Source organism: Gekko japonicus, unplaced genomic scaffold, assembly GCF_001447785.1.
Source record: "Gekko japonicus isolate JY-2015 unplaced genomic scaffold, Gekko_japonicus_V1.1 scaffold157, whole genome shotgun sequence".
Classification (NCBI taxonomy): Eukaryota; Metazoa; Chordata; class Lepidosauria; order Squamata; family Gekkonidae; genus Gekko; species Gekko japonicus.
This window is the reverse complement of record NW_015168051.1, coordinates 329,616-341,457: the sequence shown is the minus strand read 5'-3', so window position 1 is coordinate 341,457 and position 11,842 is coordinate 329,616. Positions and strand designations below refer to the sequence as shown.

Genomic DNA, 11,842 nt, shown 5'->3' with positions numbered 1-11,842 from the left:
GACGCTCCTTACCTTTCCATACTTCCTGACAGAATCCGATTGGTACCGGACATTTCGTTCCTGCCTAAGGTAATTTCTGAATTCCATCTGCAAGCTGAAGTCTTCTTGCCGACTTTCTTTCCAAATCCAGTATCTGCTGAGGATAGATTACTGCATACACTGGTCCTTACCTTTCCGTACTTCCTGACGGAATCCGATTGGTGCCGGACATTTCGTTCCTGCCTAAGGTAATTTCTGAATTCCATCTGCAAGCTGAAGTCTTCTTGCCGACTTTCTTTCCAAATCCAGTATCTGCTGAGGATAGATTACTGCATACACTGGATGTCAAGAGGGCTCTCTTGTTCTACCTGAAAAGGACACATCCAACTAGGAAAGATCCCCATCTATTCCTTTCATATGCATCACCTCGCCTGGGGACTCGTATAACAGCCCAGCGTCTATCCAAGTGGATAGTGGAGTTGGTTCGTCTTTGCTACCTCCTGGCAAAACAGCCGTTGCCTGGTCCCATCAGAGCTCACTCCACTAGGGCTCTTGCGACATCTACGGCTTTTCTCAAAGGTGTGCCAATACATGACATCTGCAAAGCTGCCACTTGGGCTACGCCTAATACCTTCATCAGGCATTACGCCCTCGACGTACGACGCACCAATGACAGCATCGGCCGTCACGTTTTGTCTTCAGCCCAGCGATGAACATCCTGCCAGCACCCTCCTCCAGGTAGGATATGGCTCGCTAGTCTCCCATTGGTGTGAAGCACAGAGACCACGAAGAAGATAAACAGGTTGCTTACCAGTAACTGGTGATCTTCGAGTGGTCATCTGTGCATTCACACCGCCTGCCCTCCTTCCCCTCTGCTGTCAGCTCCTAATTTTTTGATCGGTGTTGATTGGCGGCGGTGCTTTGAAGGAACTGGCAGGATCTCCGCGCCCGTCCCTCTGGGCATGCGTGCTGGGGTTCCTGCGCATGCTCAGTGGGACTCGCGCGAAAATCCTTTGAAACATAGCTTGCTACGGCACCGGTCGGGTCAGCGCAGGCGCACTAAACCCATTGGTGTGAATGCACAGATGACCACTCGAAGATCACCAGTTACTGGTAAGCAACCTGTTTTTAAATCTTCTGAAGCTCATTGTGGCAGCTCAGGAGAACTGAGGCATAAGGGGAGCACCTCGCCTGGAGCATGTGACTGTTGGGGTGGGAAAACAGACTCTGTTGAACTCTGGAGCGGAGGGGCTCCCCCTGCTCTGTTGCTGGGGCTAAGAGAAGATTAGAAATCTTCCGGTGGCTGGCCTGCGCATGTACACAGTCCCATCTGTGCGTGAACACAGACAACTCAATGAACAGTAGTAAGTGCTACACTGTTTTATTGATCATTAAACTGATGAATGAAATCCTATCTCTAATCAGTCAAAGATCACAGTTCTTTACATAGTTGTGTGTTTTAAGTGCGGTGGTATTTTCTATTATTTCAGGACACTTCAAGTGTACGTGCCAATCAGACAGTTTTTCTACAACCTCATTCACCCAGATTATAGTGCTGTGACAGACGTTTATGTCCTGATGTTCCTGGCAGACACTGTGGATTTCATCATCATTGTGTTTGGATTCTGGGCCTTTGGGGTATGTTACAAGAGGGCTGACATGTTTAAATGAATCTGCTGCAGATGATAATCCACTATGGTAAATAAGAGAATTTGTCCTTTGTGTCTTACTGTGCCTTTTTTCTTCCCAGAAACACTCTGCAGCAGCAGATATCACGTCTTCATTATCAGAGGACCAAGTGCCGGAAGCATTCTTGGTGATGGTGCTAATTCAGTTTGGAACCATGGTAGTAGATAGGGCTCTTTATCTCAGGAAGACTGTCATGGGAAAAGTCATCTTCCAGGTCATCCTTGTTTTTGGTATACACTTTTGGATGTTCTTTATATTGCCTGGAGTGACAGATAGGTAAATGCTTTTTAAAAATATTACTTAAATGATTTAATTTAGCTGTGTTACATCCACTTTCTTAAAGAGGCGTACAGACTCTAAGCAAATAGGAAAGATACAAGCAGGGGACCAGCAAGGATTTGCCATGGGGGCATCTCATTTTTTCCCTCCCCCACTGTTTTCTCTTTTCCTCTTTTGAAGAAACTCAGGTTCAAATCCCAACTCTGCCATGGAAGCTTGCCTTGTGACCTTGGAGTAGCCATACACTTGTCAGCCTAACCTACCTCACAAGGATGTTGGCAGGGCTTTTTTTTTTTTTAGAAAAAGCCCAGCAGGAACTCATTAGTATAATAGGCCACACCCAGCAGCAGACACTCATTAGCATATTAGGCCACAGCCCTGACAGCACAGCTCATTAGCATATTAGGCCACACACCCATGTTACCAGAAGTGTGGTCATCCAGCCACGCCCACCTTTTGCTTCTTATTCTGTTGACCTTGTTTGTGATCAAAACTCAGGGCTTTTTTTGTAGCAGGAACTCCTTTGCATGTTAGGCCACACACCCCTAATGTAGCCAATTCTAATGCGTTTCTGTTGTTGGGTGTGGCCTATTATGCTAATGAGTTCCTGCTGGGTGTGGCCAACTTGGGAGCCAGCCGGAACTCCGTTCCTTGTGAGTTCCTGCCCAAAAATAGCCCTGGATGTTGGTAAGATAAAATGGAGACAAGGAGAACACTTTGGGTCCCTATTGTGGAGAAAGGCAGGGTATAAATCAAGAAAATGAAATAAATAAAATGCATAAAAGCTCCTTTAGCCTTTTCCCTTTTCCTGCTTCCTTCTCTCCTTCCCACACACCTACATTATCTGCCCCCCATCTTTAGCTTTCTCTCCTTCCCTTCCTCCTAGCAGCCTTTACTTAGGAAAACTATGTGCCAGTTGCACAACACCAGCTACTGGGCTGGATTCAGTTGTGTAGACTTCAGGGGACACCTCATTTTCCTCTGTACCCTTCCTACACTACGTCTTTCCTTCCTCCTGGTAATCCCAGTTTCCTTACCTTAGCCAGTTGGGTGTAGTGAGCCAGTTTGGTGTAGTGGTTAAGTACACGGACTCTAACCTGGGAGAGCCAGGTTTGATTTCCCACTCCTCCACTTCCTCCTGGCTGGATGACCTTGGGCAAGCCATAGTTCTGGCACAGCTGTTCTTGAAAAAGAGCAGTTTCTGTCAGAGCCCTCAGCCCCACCTACCTCACAGGGTGTCTTTTGTGAGGAGGGGAAGGGAAAGGAGTTTGTAAGCCACTCTGAGACTCCCTTGCGTAGTGAAGGGTGGGGTATAAATCCAATCTCTTCTCTTCTTTTACCTGCTTTCTTCTTTCCTTCCCACTCACCAACCAACCCACCTTTTTCTGCTCCCCCCATCTTCAGCTATGTTTTTGCAGTCCCAGAGGTCATTTCGGGGGGGATCGCAGGGGAACACAGTTCCCCCGGGTGAGGTGCGGGGGGCGGGGCACACGACGAAGCCCCACCCCCTGCTTCCAGCCGCCCTGCTTCTGGCCCTCATTCAGCCAGAAGGAGGCAAAAGAAGAGAGAGGGTAAGTTGCTTCCTCCCCGCCTCTCCCCACCCCTGCCTGCCTGGGGCCAGGGAGGGCCTTGGTGGGGCTTCCTCGCACTCCCACTGGTCTTGCAGGTCCACCGCCGGGCCCCTGATGTCAGGGGGTGTGGCATATGCTTATGAGTTATGCTAATGAGTTTCCCTAGCTCTTTTTCTACGAAACGACCCCTGTGCAGTCCTATTGTGCTTACCTAGCAATGGCCACTGAGGACATCCATTTCTTAAACCCACAGGTCCTGCTTTTATAAATGGGGGGTTAACCCCCCGTGTATTTTTTTAAGATTTCAGATTTTGTTTTATTTTGTAAACCAGGTTTTTTCCCCTCAGGTTTATAGGCATATTTTCTTGTCTGTCAGTGGCCCCAATCTCTGCATTCAGCTGGGGGCAGAATTAGATGTATTGGTGATAGTTCTCTTGATCCCCAAAAAAGTGTTAACTGTAGTTATTCTGAACCAAATAAATAAAAAGTACTGGTGGATGAGGAATAGGTTTCAGAGATGCATCAGGTAGGCAGGTTATGAAGGTATGTTAGAAGCATCTGCTTGGGACCACAGTTCCCTCGAAGCTGTTCTAGGGGGTGCTGGCACACAGAATTTTTACAGGCAACTCAGGGGTTGTGAGCCTTCTGCTCACATGACTTTTTTTCTCCGTTGGAAACAATGGAGGAAGGGGGCACCTCCTTCTGGGGCCCATAGAAGTAGATCCCCTGGTCCAATCTTTTTGAAACTTGGGGAGGGGGGGTTGAGGAGAGGCACCAGCAGCTAAGCTGAAAATTTGGTGCCCCTACCTCAAAAAACAGCCCCCCAGATACCCCCAGAACAATTCTCCATTATAGCCTATGGGGCCTATTGACTATAATGGTCCCCATGGACTACATTGGAACCAGGAAAATGATAATTTTTTTGCACCCCCCTATTATGCTTTTCAGTATGATTTGGAAACTGCCTTGAGTCACAGGGAAAAGTGGGATATAAATATTTGAATAAATAAGTAGTTTGGGCACATTGACAACATTTAAGCAACTTCCTGTTTGTTAGGTTAGGCAGGGTTCTGACAGCGATTGTTCCACCTCTGTTGTACTTGACTTGTAATGCTGGTTGTCATATTTCACAAAAAAAACCCACAACAAAGCAGACTGCAAGAGCCCCCCCCCCCCCATGCTGGTATGTTTTTTAAGGATCAGCACAGGGTGACGGTCCAAGGCCAGGTCTACCAATATCATGGATTGGGGTGGGTAGATCTGTTCTCTGCAGGCCAGGTCTACTAATACAGTGGAAAGGGGTGGGTAGACTCCTTCTCTGCAGGCCAGGTCTACCAATACAGTGGAAAGGGGTGGGTAGACTCCTTCTCTGGAGGCCAGGTCTACCAATATAGTGGAAAGGCATGGGTAAAATTTGACTTGATTCTATTTTCTCTTATAATGTTTAAATTATTCTTAAAATATAGTTTAAATACAATTTAAAATAATTTAGTATGAAATTTTTACAAGGTTATGGAAGTGATCTAAAAAACTAATTTACATGATAGTCAAATGTAGATTGTCTCACAACTTTAATGCTCATGAGGTAGAATTTTCGCTCATGAGGTAGAATTTCTGCTCACAGCACAGGAACTTAGAGGGAACATTGGGACAGAACCTGCTTTACCATATTTGTAATGAGTTGACTGACTTCAGTGTTGGGTTTTTTTCTTAGAACCTTTTGTGTCCATCATTGCATTTTTATATTTTAAGCATGCAATGGGCTGGCTCCAGGTTTCAGAAAATTGAGCAAGTTAGAAGAAGCAGTTTTCTCCATCTCCCCTTCCCCTCAGAAGTCCTCTGTGTCACTGAAAAACTGCTGTTGGGGCTCAAGGACCTTCTAAACAATATACCATGGAGTACAGTGCCAGGTGGGCGAGGGGGAGCAATGCAACAGAGAGAGCAAACTGGCTGAAATAACTTCCTTTCACTTTTGCATGGTCTTCTGCTCTGTTTACCAAGCTTGTGTTTTTCATTCAAGCCATTTAGGCAACTCAGGTCCCGGTCACATGGGAGGTTTAGGGCTAGAAGAGGGACAGATCGGGGGCGCAGCAAATGGGCGCAATCAAACCGCAACATCTGGGAAGCGGCGTGCACCCATCCCCGATCCGGCCCTTTAGGCCAAAATTGCGCGGCAAAAAAGAACCTGCTAAAGAGCAGGACTTACCTAAAACGCTGCAGCAAGCACAGCCGTCGGATCGCCGGCGCAGCTGTCTGCAGGAGCAATCGAGGCTCCCAGCCGAACTGCGCTTGTGCACATATGCACAGCCGGCAGCCTTGTGCTCCCTTCTGTGGCTTTCTCCCCGGCATCTGATCGTGCCGGGGAGCAACTGCACGGCAGCTCACGGGATCTGTGTGATCCCGCCGCTGCGTGTCTTTTGGTGCGGCTTTCAAAAGCCGCACTTTGCCTGCATCAATTTCCCCCCGTGTGGCAGGGGCCTCAGTTAACTTTCCTTTCTGCATTCCCCCTCCATGCTTCTTGGCATATTGTTCTGTGGTCTCCATTCCTCAAGATTAGCTTCTCAGGCACACTTGGCACTGCTGACAGAAGAGAGTGTTGTTAAAATTGCTTCCATGAACTTTCTTCATTTATGAAAGCTTGGGTCCAACCCAATGTGTTAAGTGAACATGAACCTGAGAACTTAAAGAAGTTATTTGCTGGATCTGATTGAACTCCTCCTGGTTCTGTTTTTTTTTGCAAGAATTGTAGTAGTTCAAAGTGATCCACCGGAAATTGAAGTTTGGCACATGGTATCCCTGATTTTGGGGCTGTGGTGGCTCAAGTGGTTAAGATGCTGAACTGCAGACTGGAAAGTCAGTAGTTCAGCAGTTCGAGACCCAAGTGCCGCATGACGGACTGAGCTGCCATCTCTGGTCCCAACTCCTGCCAACCTAGCAGTTCAAAAGCAAGAAATTGCAAGTATATAAATAGGTACCACTTCGGTGGGAAGGTAACAGCATTCCGTGCACCTCGGCATCTATTCATGCCAGCCACATAACCACGGAAACATCTTCAGACAGCGCTGGCTCTTTGGCTTGGAAACAGAGATGAGCACCGCATCCCTAGAGTCGGATTCAACTGGCTTTGGAGCAAGGGAAACCTATCCCTGATACATAGTTTAAGAAAGCATTATCTACCAAGAGCACTTGTGAAACATAGTTCCACTTTTTTATTTTTTTATTTTTTTATTGTTATTATTTTATTAGACTTCTAACCTGCCCTCCCCTGCACTGCAGGTCTCAAAGCGGCTAACAAGTTAAAAAACATATCATAATTAGCTATTAACATAATGTAAAAACAATTTAATAACAGTCAGATATAATTGCATGGTGGCGTAGGCACTTATTCAGTTTATTCAAGCAAGGTTGTACTAACTGTGTGTATAAGGCTGGTACACATTGCAATGAATGGTGGGGAAGGGGGGGAGCTGGGGGAGGCCAATATAGATGGAACTTCGTTGCCTCAACTGTAGGCCTGGTGGGATAATCCTGTTTTACAGGCCCTGCAGAAATGGATCAGGTTCTGCAGGGCCTGGATCTCATCCGGCACAGTATTAGATAACTGATGATATAAATTTTATATAATGGTAACAAAACCTAAGCAAATAAAGATCCATGGGGATGGGCCATGGCTTAATGGCAAAGCATTTGCTTTGCTTGCAGATCTCAAGGTTAACTGCTGGCAACTCCACTTAAAAGGATCATGTAGTAGAGAATGTGAAAGGCTTCTGCCTGACTCCTGAGAGAGCCACTGCGAGTCAAAGTACAGAGTAACTGACCTTGAGGGACCACCGGCCTGACTCAGTATAAGGCAGATATACTGGAGTCTGTTTAGGTTGTGTGTTATCAGCTATCCTCTTTGCACTAACAATGATTTATACAGCACAGGCTAATAGAGATGAGTTATCTTTTGACATTGTAGTTAATACTGCTTACGCACAATAAGAAGCTGTTACACTATGTTGCTGAAAGAAAGAAAACTGAACTTGCAAAAATATGAAACAGGAATTCTGCTATCTGGGAGCATGATGTAATGGAAAGGTGACCATGATCGAGTTTCACTGAAAGCACAATATATGGTCAGGCCTTTGTGACTTCCCACGTTCCCTTTCCTGAGCAACGTTTACACTGGCTGTGAAACTGTCAGGTTCCCAGTCAACTCACTCTCTACACAGTCTTTCTTTTTAGGAAAGTTTATTGAAGAGATTTGAGATGCTGCAAAGGACAGATAGGCCTAAACCTAATTTTTAATCAAAATTCTGATTCTATTATTTCTGTATTTTAAAGTTTTTAGATCCTATTTATAATTTTAGATGCCGATATATTTTATAATTTTACTGCTCCTGTAACTGTATTTACTTGTCTTCTATTATACTGGTCTATGACCGTAATAAACTTAAACCACTCATGGAAAGTTTATTGAAGAGATTTGAGATGCTGCAAAGGTGACTTCTTTGTCAGGACTGGGGAGCAAAGGCGGGGACTTGGTGTATAACTAAAACCCACATTCCACACATACGCCACACAATCATAAGTATAAGCAATCCTAAGAACCCAGACGAATACAATGGTTCAACTAGCCATTTAAAAGTCTTATCATCTTCAAGGATACTCTCATGTGAAAGTTCCCAAGGTGCTGCTTGAGAAAACAGTTACCAGCGTTGCCTTCCTAAACTACAGACTTTCACACAGTCTCTCTCCCTCCCACAATCTTTCTCCCTCCCACCAGGAATGTCAGCAGGGGTGAACAATAAGCGGATGGCTGGATACGTCTGCAATAGCCAGGGAAGTGAGGGGGAAGGGAATGGGGGTGTGGGTTACATAAAGCAAGTTGGTAATACTACAGGTATAGAGAACATAGCTGAAGGTGAACCCGAGTCTGACAGAAACTCACACTTCAAAAGAAGCTATGAAGCAGCAGAAAGTACCTGGCAATGGTGATAGAGAAAAGATAAGGATGAGTAGTGACAGCAGCTGGCAGCATGTAGGAGATCCTTCACCCAATAAAATTATCCACAGGACTGTCCTTGAGGGAAGGTGTTAAAGAAGAAGGGAAGACACAATTCTAGAGTCAAGATATATCTATACTTGGTACAGGGCCTCTTCATAGATTAATGTTTACATGCTTGGAGCTGCTCCAGTATGCAGTGTAGTCTGCAGAATTCTACTGAGCAGAGAATCACTACTAGTTTGATTTATTAGTCTGTCATGCCTGTTATATTTTTAGACTTGCCAGTCCCAGATCCCAACAGAGATTCCCCCAGGTTTTGGGCTTCTGCCAACCTCCAGCCAACTGGCTGGCAGGCAAAACCCCACCCCTGACACAATGACATCACCCAGAAATTACATCATCACATCAGGGACATCACATGACAACACACTAGTTTGAGGGCAAAACTCTATGGTTTGAAGCCAGTTTCACCATAGATTTTTGTTCAAAAACCAGAGTGTCACCATGCAACATCCCCAACATGATGACATTACTTCTGGGTGATGTCGTCATGTCAGGGACGTCCTGAAACGCCCCCCAAATCTCCCCACCGGCGCAACAAGAGGACCTGGCAACCCTATATGTTTTGTTTATTTGTTATTGATTTAAACTAGAGAAAGTCCTGTGATTAAACTAGTTTTGTCCCTTGCTCTGCTAGCCTTGTGCTGCTGTTTGAAAGGTAACTTACTTTCCAAGTGAGGCTTGTGCAGAATTTAAGTTTATGATGCCTGTATTTGCTTGAAAATTGGAAGGCCTGTGAAATTGCTCCAACTAGATTACATTAATCACTGAGTACAAACAGTACAGACGGCAAAGGATGAGATGGTTAGACAGTGTCATAGATGCAACGAACATGAAGTTGAGCAAACTTCAGAGGATGGCGGAAGACCGGAAGGCCTGGCGTGATCTGGTCCATGGGGTTGCGAAGAGTCGAACTCGACTGTGCGACTGAACAACAACAACAAACTATTCTTTTCTGTATCATTCAGAAAGAAATTTGAGGTTCTAAGGCCTCAGTATGCAAAATGGGGACCTAAATAGAGCAAACTCTTCCAAAACCAGTAAATTATGTAGTGTTGGATCCAATGTTCCCTCTAAGCTGAGTTAGTGTGAGCTAGCTCACAGTTTTTTAGCCTCCGGCTCACACATTTCTTCCCTAGCTCAGGAGGGATGGCTCCAGAGCAGACTGATATATGCAGGAGCCAAATCACTCGCTCACAACTTTAATGCCAGGAGCTCACAAAGTAGAATTTTTGCTCACAGGACTCCACAGCTTAGAGGGAACATTGGTTGGATCCTATCAGCTTTTCTGCTCAGTCCTGCCAGATTTCCCTCCTCACTGCAACCTCCATCCTGCATAACATTGGTCGTTGTGAATTCCATCTCCCCCAGCATAACCTTTTGGGGGGCTTAAAGGGGCCCTTTCTTCTTGATACTGGAAAAGCTGGCAAGATCTATCCAATAGAATTTGTCATTCATCTTTTACAAAGTTACTTTAGAACCTTTAGAAAATTCATTTTAATGCACATTTGACTTGTCTATTGATAATTATATTGTTGTTTATATTATAGATTTTTTAAAACTTTGTAAGCTGCCTGGAGCAGTTCTTTGGAAAGGTGTCATAAATAATTCCACAGCATTTTGATATTAATTGCCAAAATAGATTAGGAGTCTTTCTGATTTTTTATGGTTAACAGTAGGGTCTTCTTCCACAGCGATTTGAACTATGCAATGAATTCTAAGCTTTCATCTTCCCTTTTTTCTAAAAGCAGCTCTCCGAAAAGAGATTACCTAAACTTGGGGGGGGGGGCTTTAAAAGTCTCCTTCCTTCAGTACAGTAATGAGAGAGATTGACAAATGTTATTTGGATTACAGGATTATTCCAGAGTATGCATGTATAAAACTCATTTTCTTTCTCTTTAAATTCCATTGCAGGAAATTTAGCCAAAATATAGTTGCACAACTCTGGTATTTTGTGAAATGCATTTATTTTGGATTATCAGCATATCAGATACGCTGTGGCTACCCAACCCGTGTACTTGGAAATTTCCTCACAAAAAGTTATAATTATGTAAACCTCTTCTTATTTCAAGGGTAAGGGTCAGTCTATCTATTCACACATACATACTCTCTGTATTTCCTTCTTTGTTAATTTTTCCAGTTTTTCTTCAGCCATCTTTATTTTGCATTTGACACCTTAAGATTTTCTTTTCATTGGGAATTCTGGTTATTTAATGTGGTTAACTAATGAACATTAGTGAAACGTTCTTTAAATAGTTCATAATAAAATAAACATAGGCTTCATGAATGGTGGGAAATATAACTGTAATCAAGAATCAAGTAATGTTTATTATGTTTGGATGTTTTCAAGCGGAGGCTGGATTACCATATTTCAGGTATGTTGTAGGGCTATCTTTCGGCTATGCTCCTGCAGAGTGCAGGAGGTTGGACGAGATGACCTGCAAGGTCCCTTCCAACTCTAACATTCTATGATTCTTGTAACATTCATTAAAGCTGCCCACATTTATTTATTTAGTTAATGCATTATGTCAATACATCCAGTGCAGTTACAAATTTAAAATTAGAAAAGGCAAAACAATAAACCATAGAAATTGTCTCAGGCCATTGATTATCATCTCAGGAGCTGATGGTATGAATTGGCCTGGGTATCTCTCTTGCCTTCCCTTTAGGACACAGGTCTTGAAGTCGCTTTAGGAAAGATGGGGGGGTGTCCAAACTGTTTTTTCTCAGGGCATTTGTGGTTTCTTCATGATCTGATGCCATGAGCTCTATTTGTTAAATTGGTTAAGAATCTACAAATAATCTGAAATTTTACATTAGATGCAATATCAAGCTTTAAAGTAAAGCTGATTACCTGCAGTGATCTCTCTATGTTTAGATTCCGCCTGGTTCCATTTTTGACTGAGCTGAGAGCAGTAATGGACTGGGTTTGGACAGATACTACATTAAGTCTTTCTAGCTGGATCTGTGTTGAAGATATTTATGCCCATATATTTATCCTGAAGTGCTGGCGGGAGTCTGAAAAAGTAAGAAAAAATGTTTGTTGTGAACTTTTCTCCCCCTATGCAACCCTTATAATAAGGATAGATCATACTGTATATTAAAGAATTATATAAGGGGAAGTATCTTTGTACAAAAATATGACTGTACACAAGTATATAAATAGTGAAAACAAACAGAACATTAAATCAAATTAAATCAAAAATGAAACAAGCAGTAGTGCAGGTGAAGACGAATACCCCGACCCTCCTCTCACACACAAATTGATCTATTC

General features: G+C 44.0%; 1 protein-coding gene across 1 annotated transcript in view; it reads left to right on the top strand.

Annotated features, from left to right (window-relative positions):
* The window catches only part of PIEZO2 (piezo-type mechanosensitive ion channel component 2), a 428,995-nt gene that overhangs the window by 379,999 nt on the left and 37,154 nt on the right, over positions 1–11,842 (top strand). Inside the window, exons 43-46 of the mRNA XM_015414359.1 lie at positions 1,470–1,617; positions 1,730–1,944; positions 10,483–10,641; positions 11,447–11,594. Coding sequence (XP_015269845.1) covers positions 1,470–1,617; positions 1,730–1,944; positions 10,483–10,641; positions 11,447–11,594 — 670 coding nt within the window. The remainder of the gene's footprint in view (positions 1–1,469; positions 1,618–1,729; positions 1,945–10,482; positions 10,642–11,446; positions 11,595–11,842) is intronic.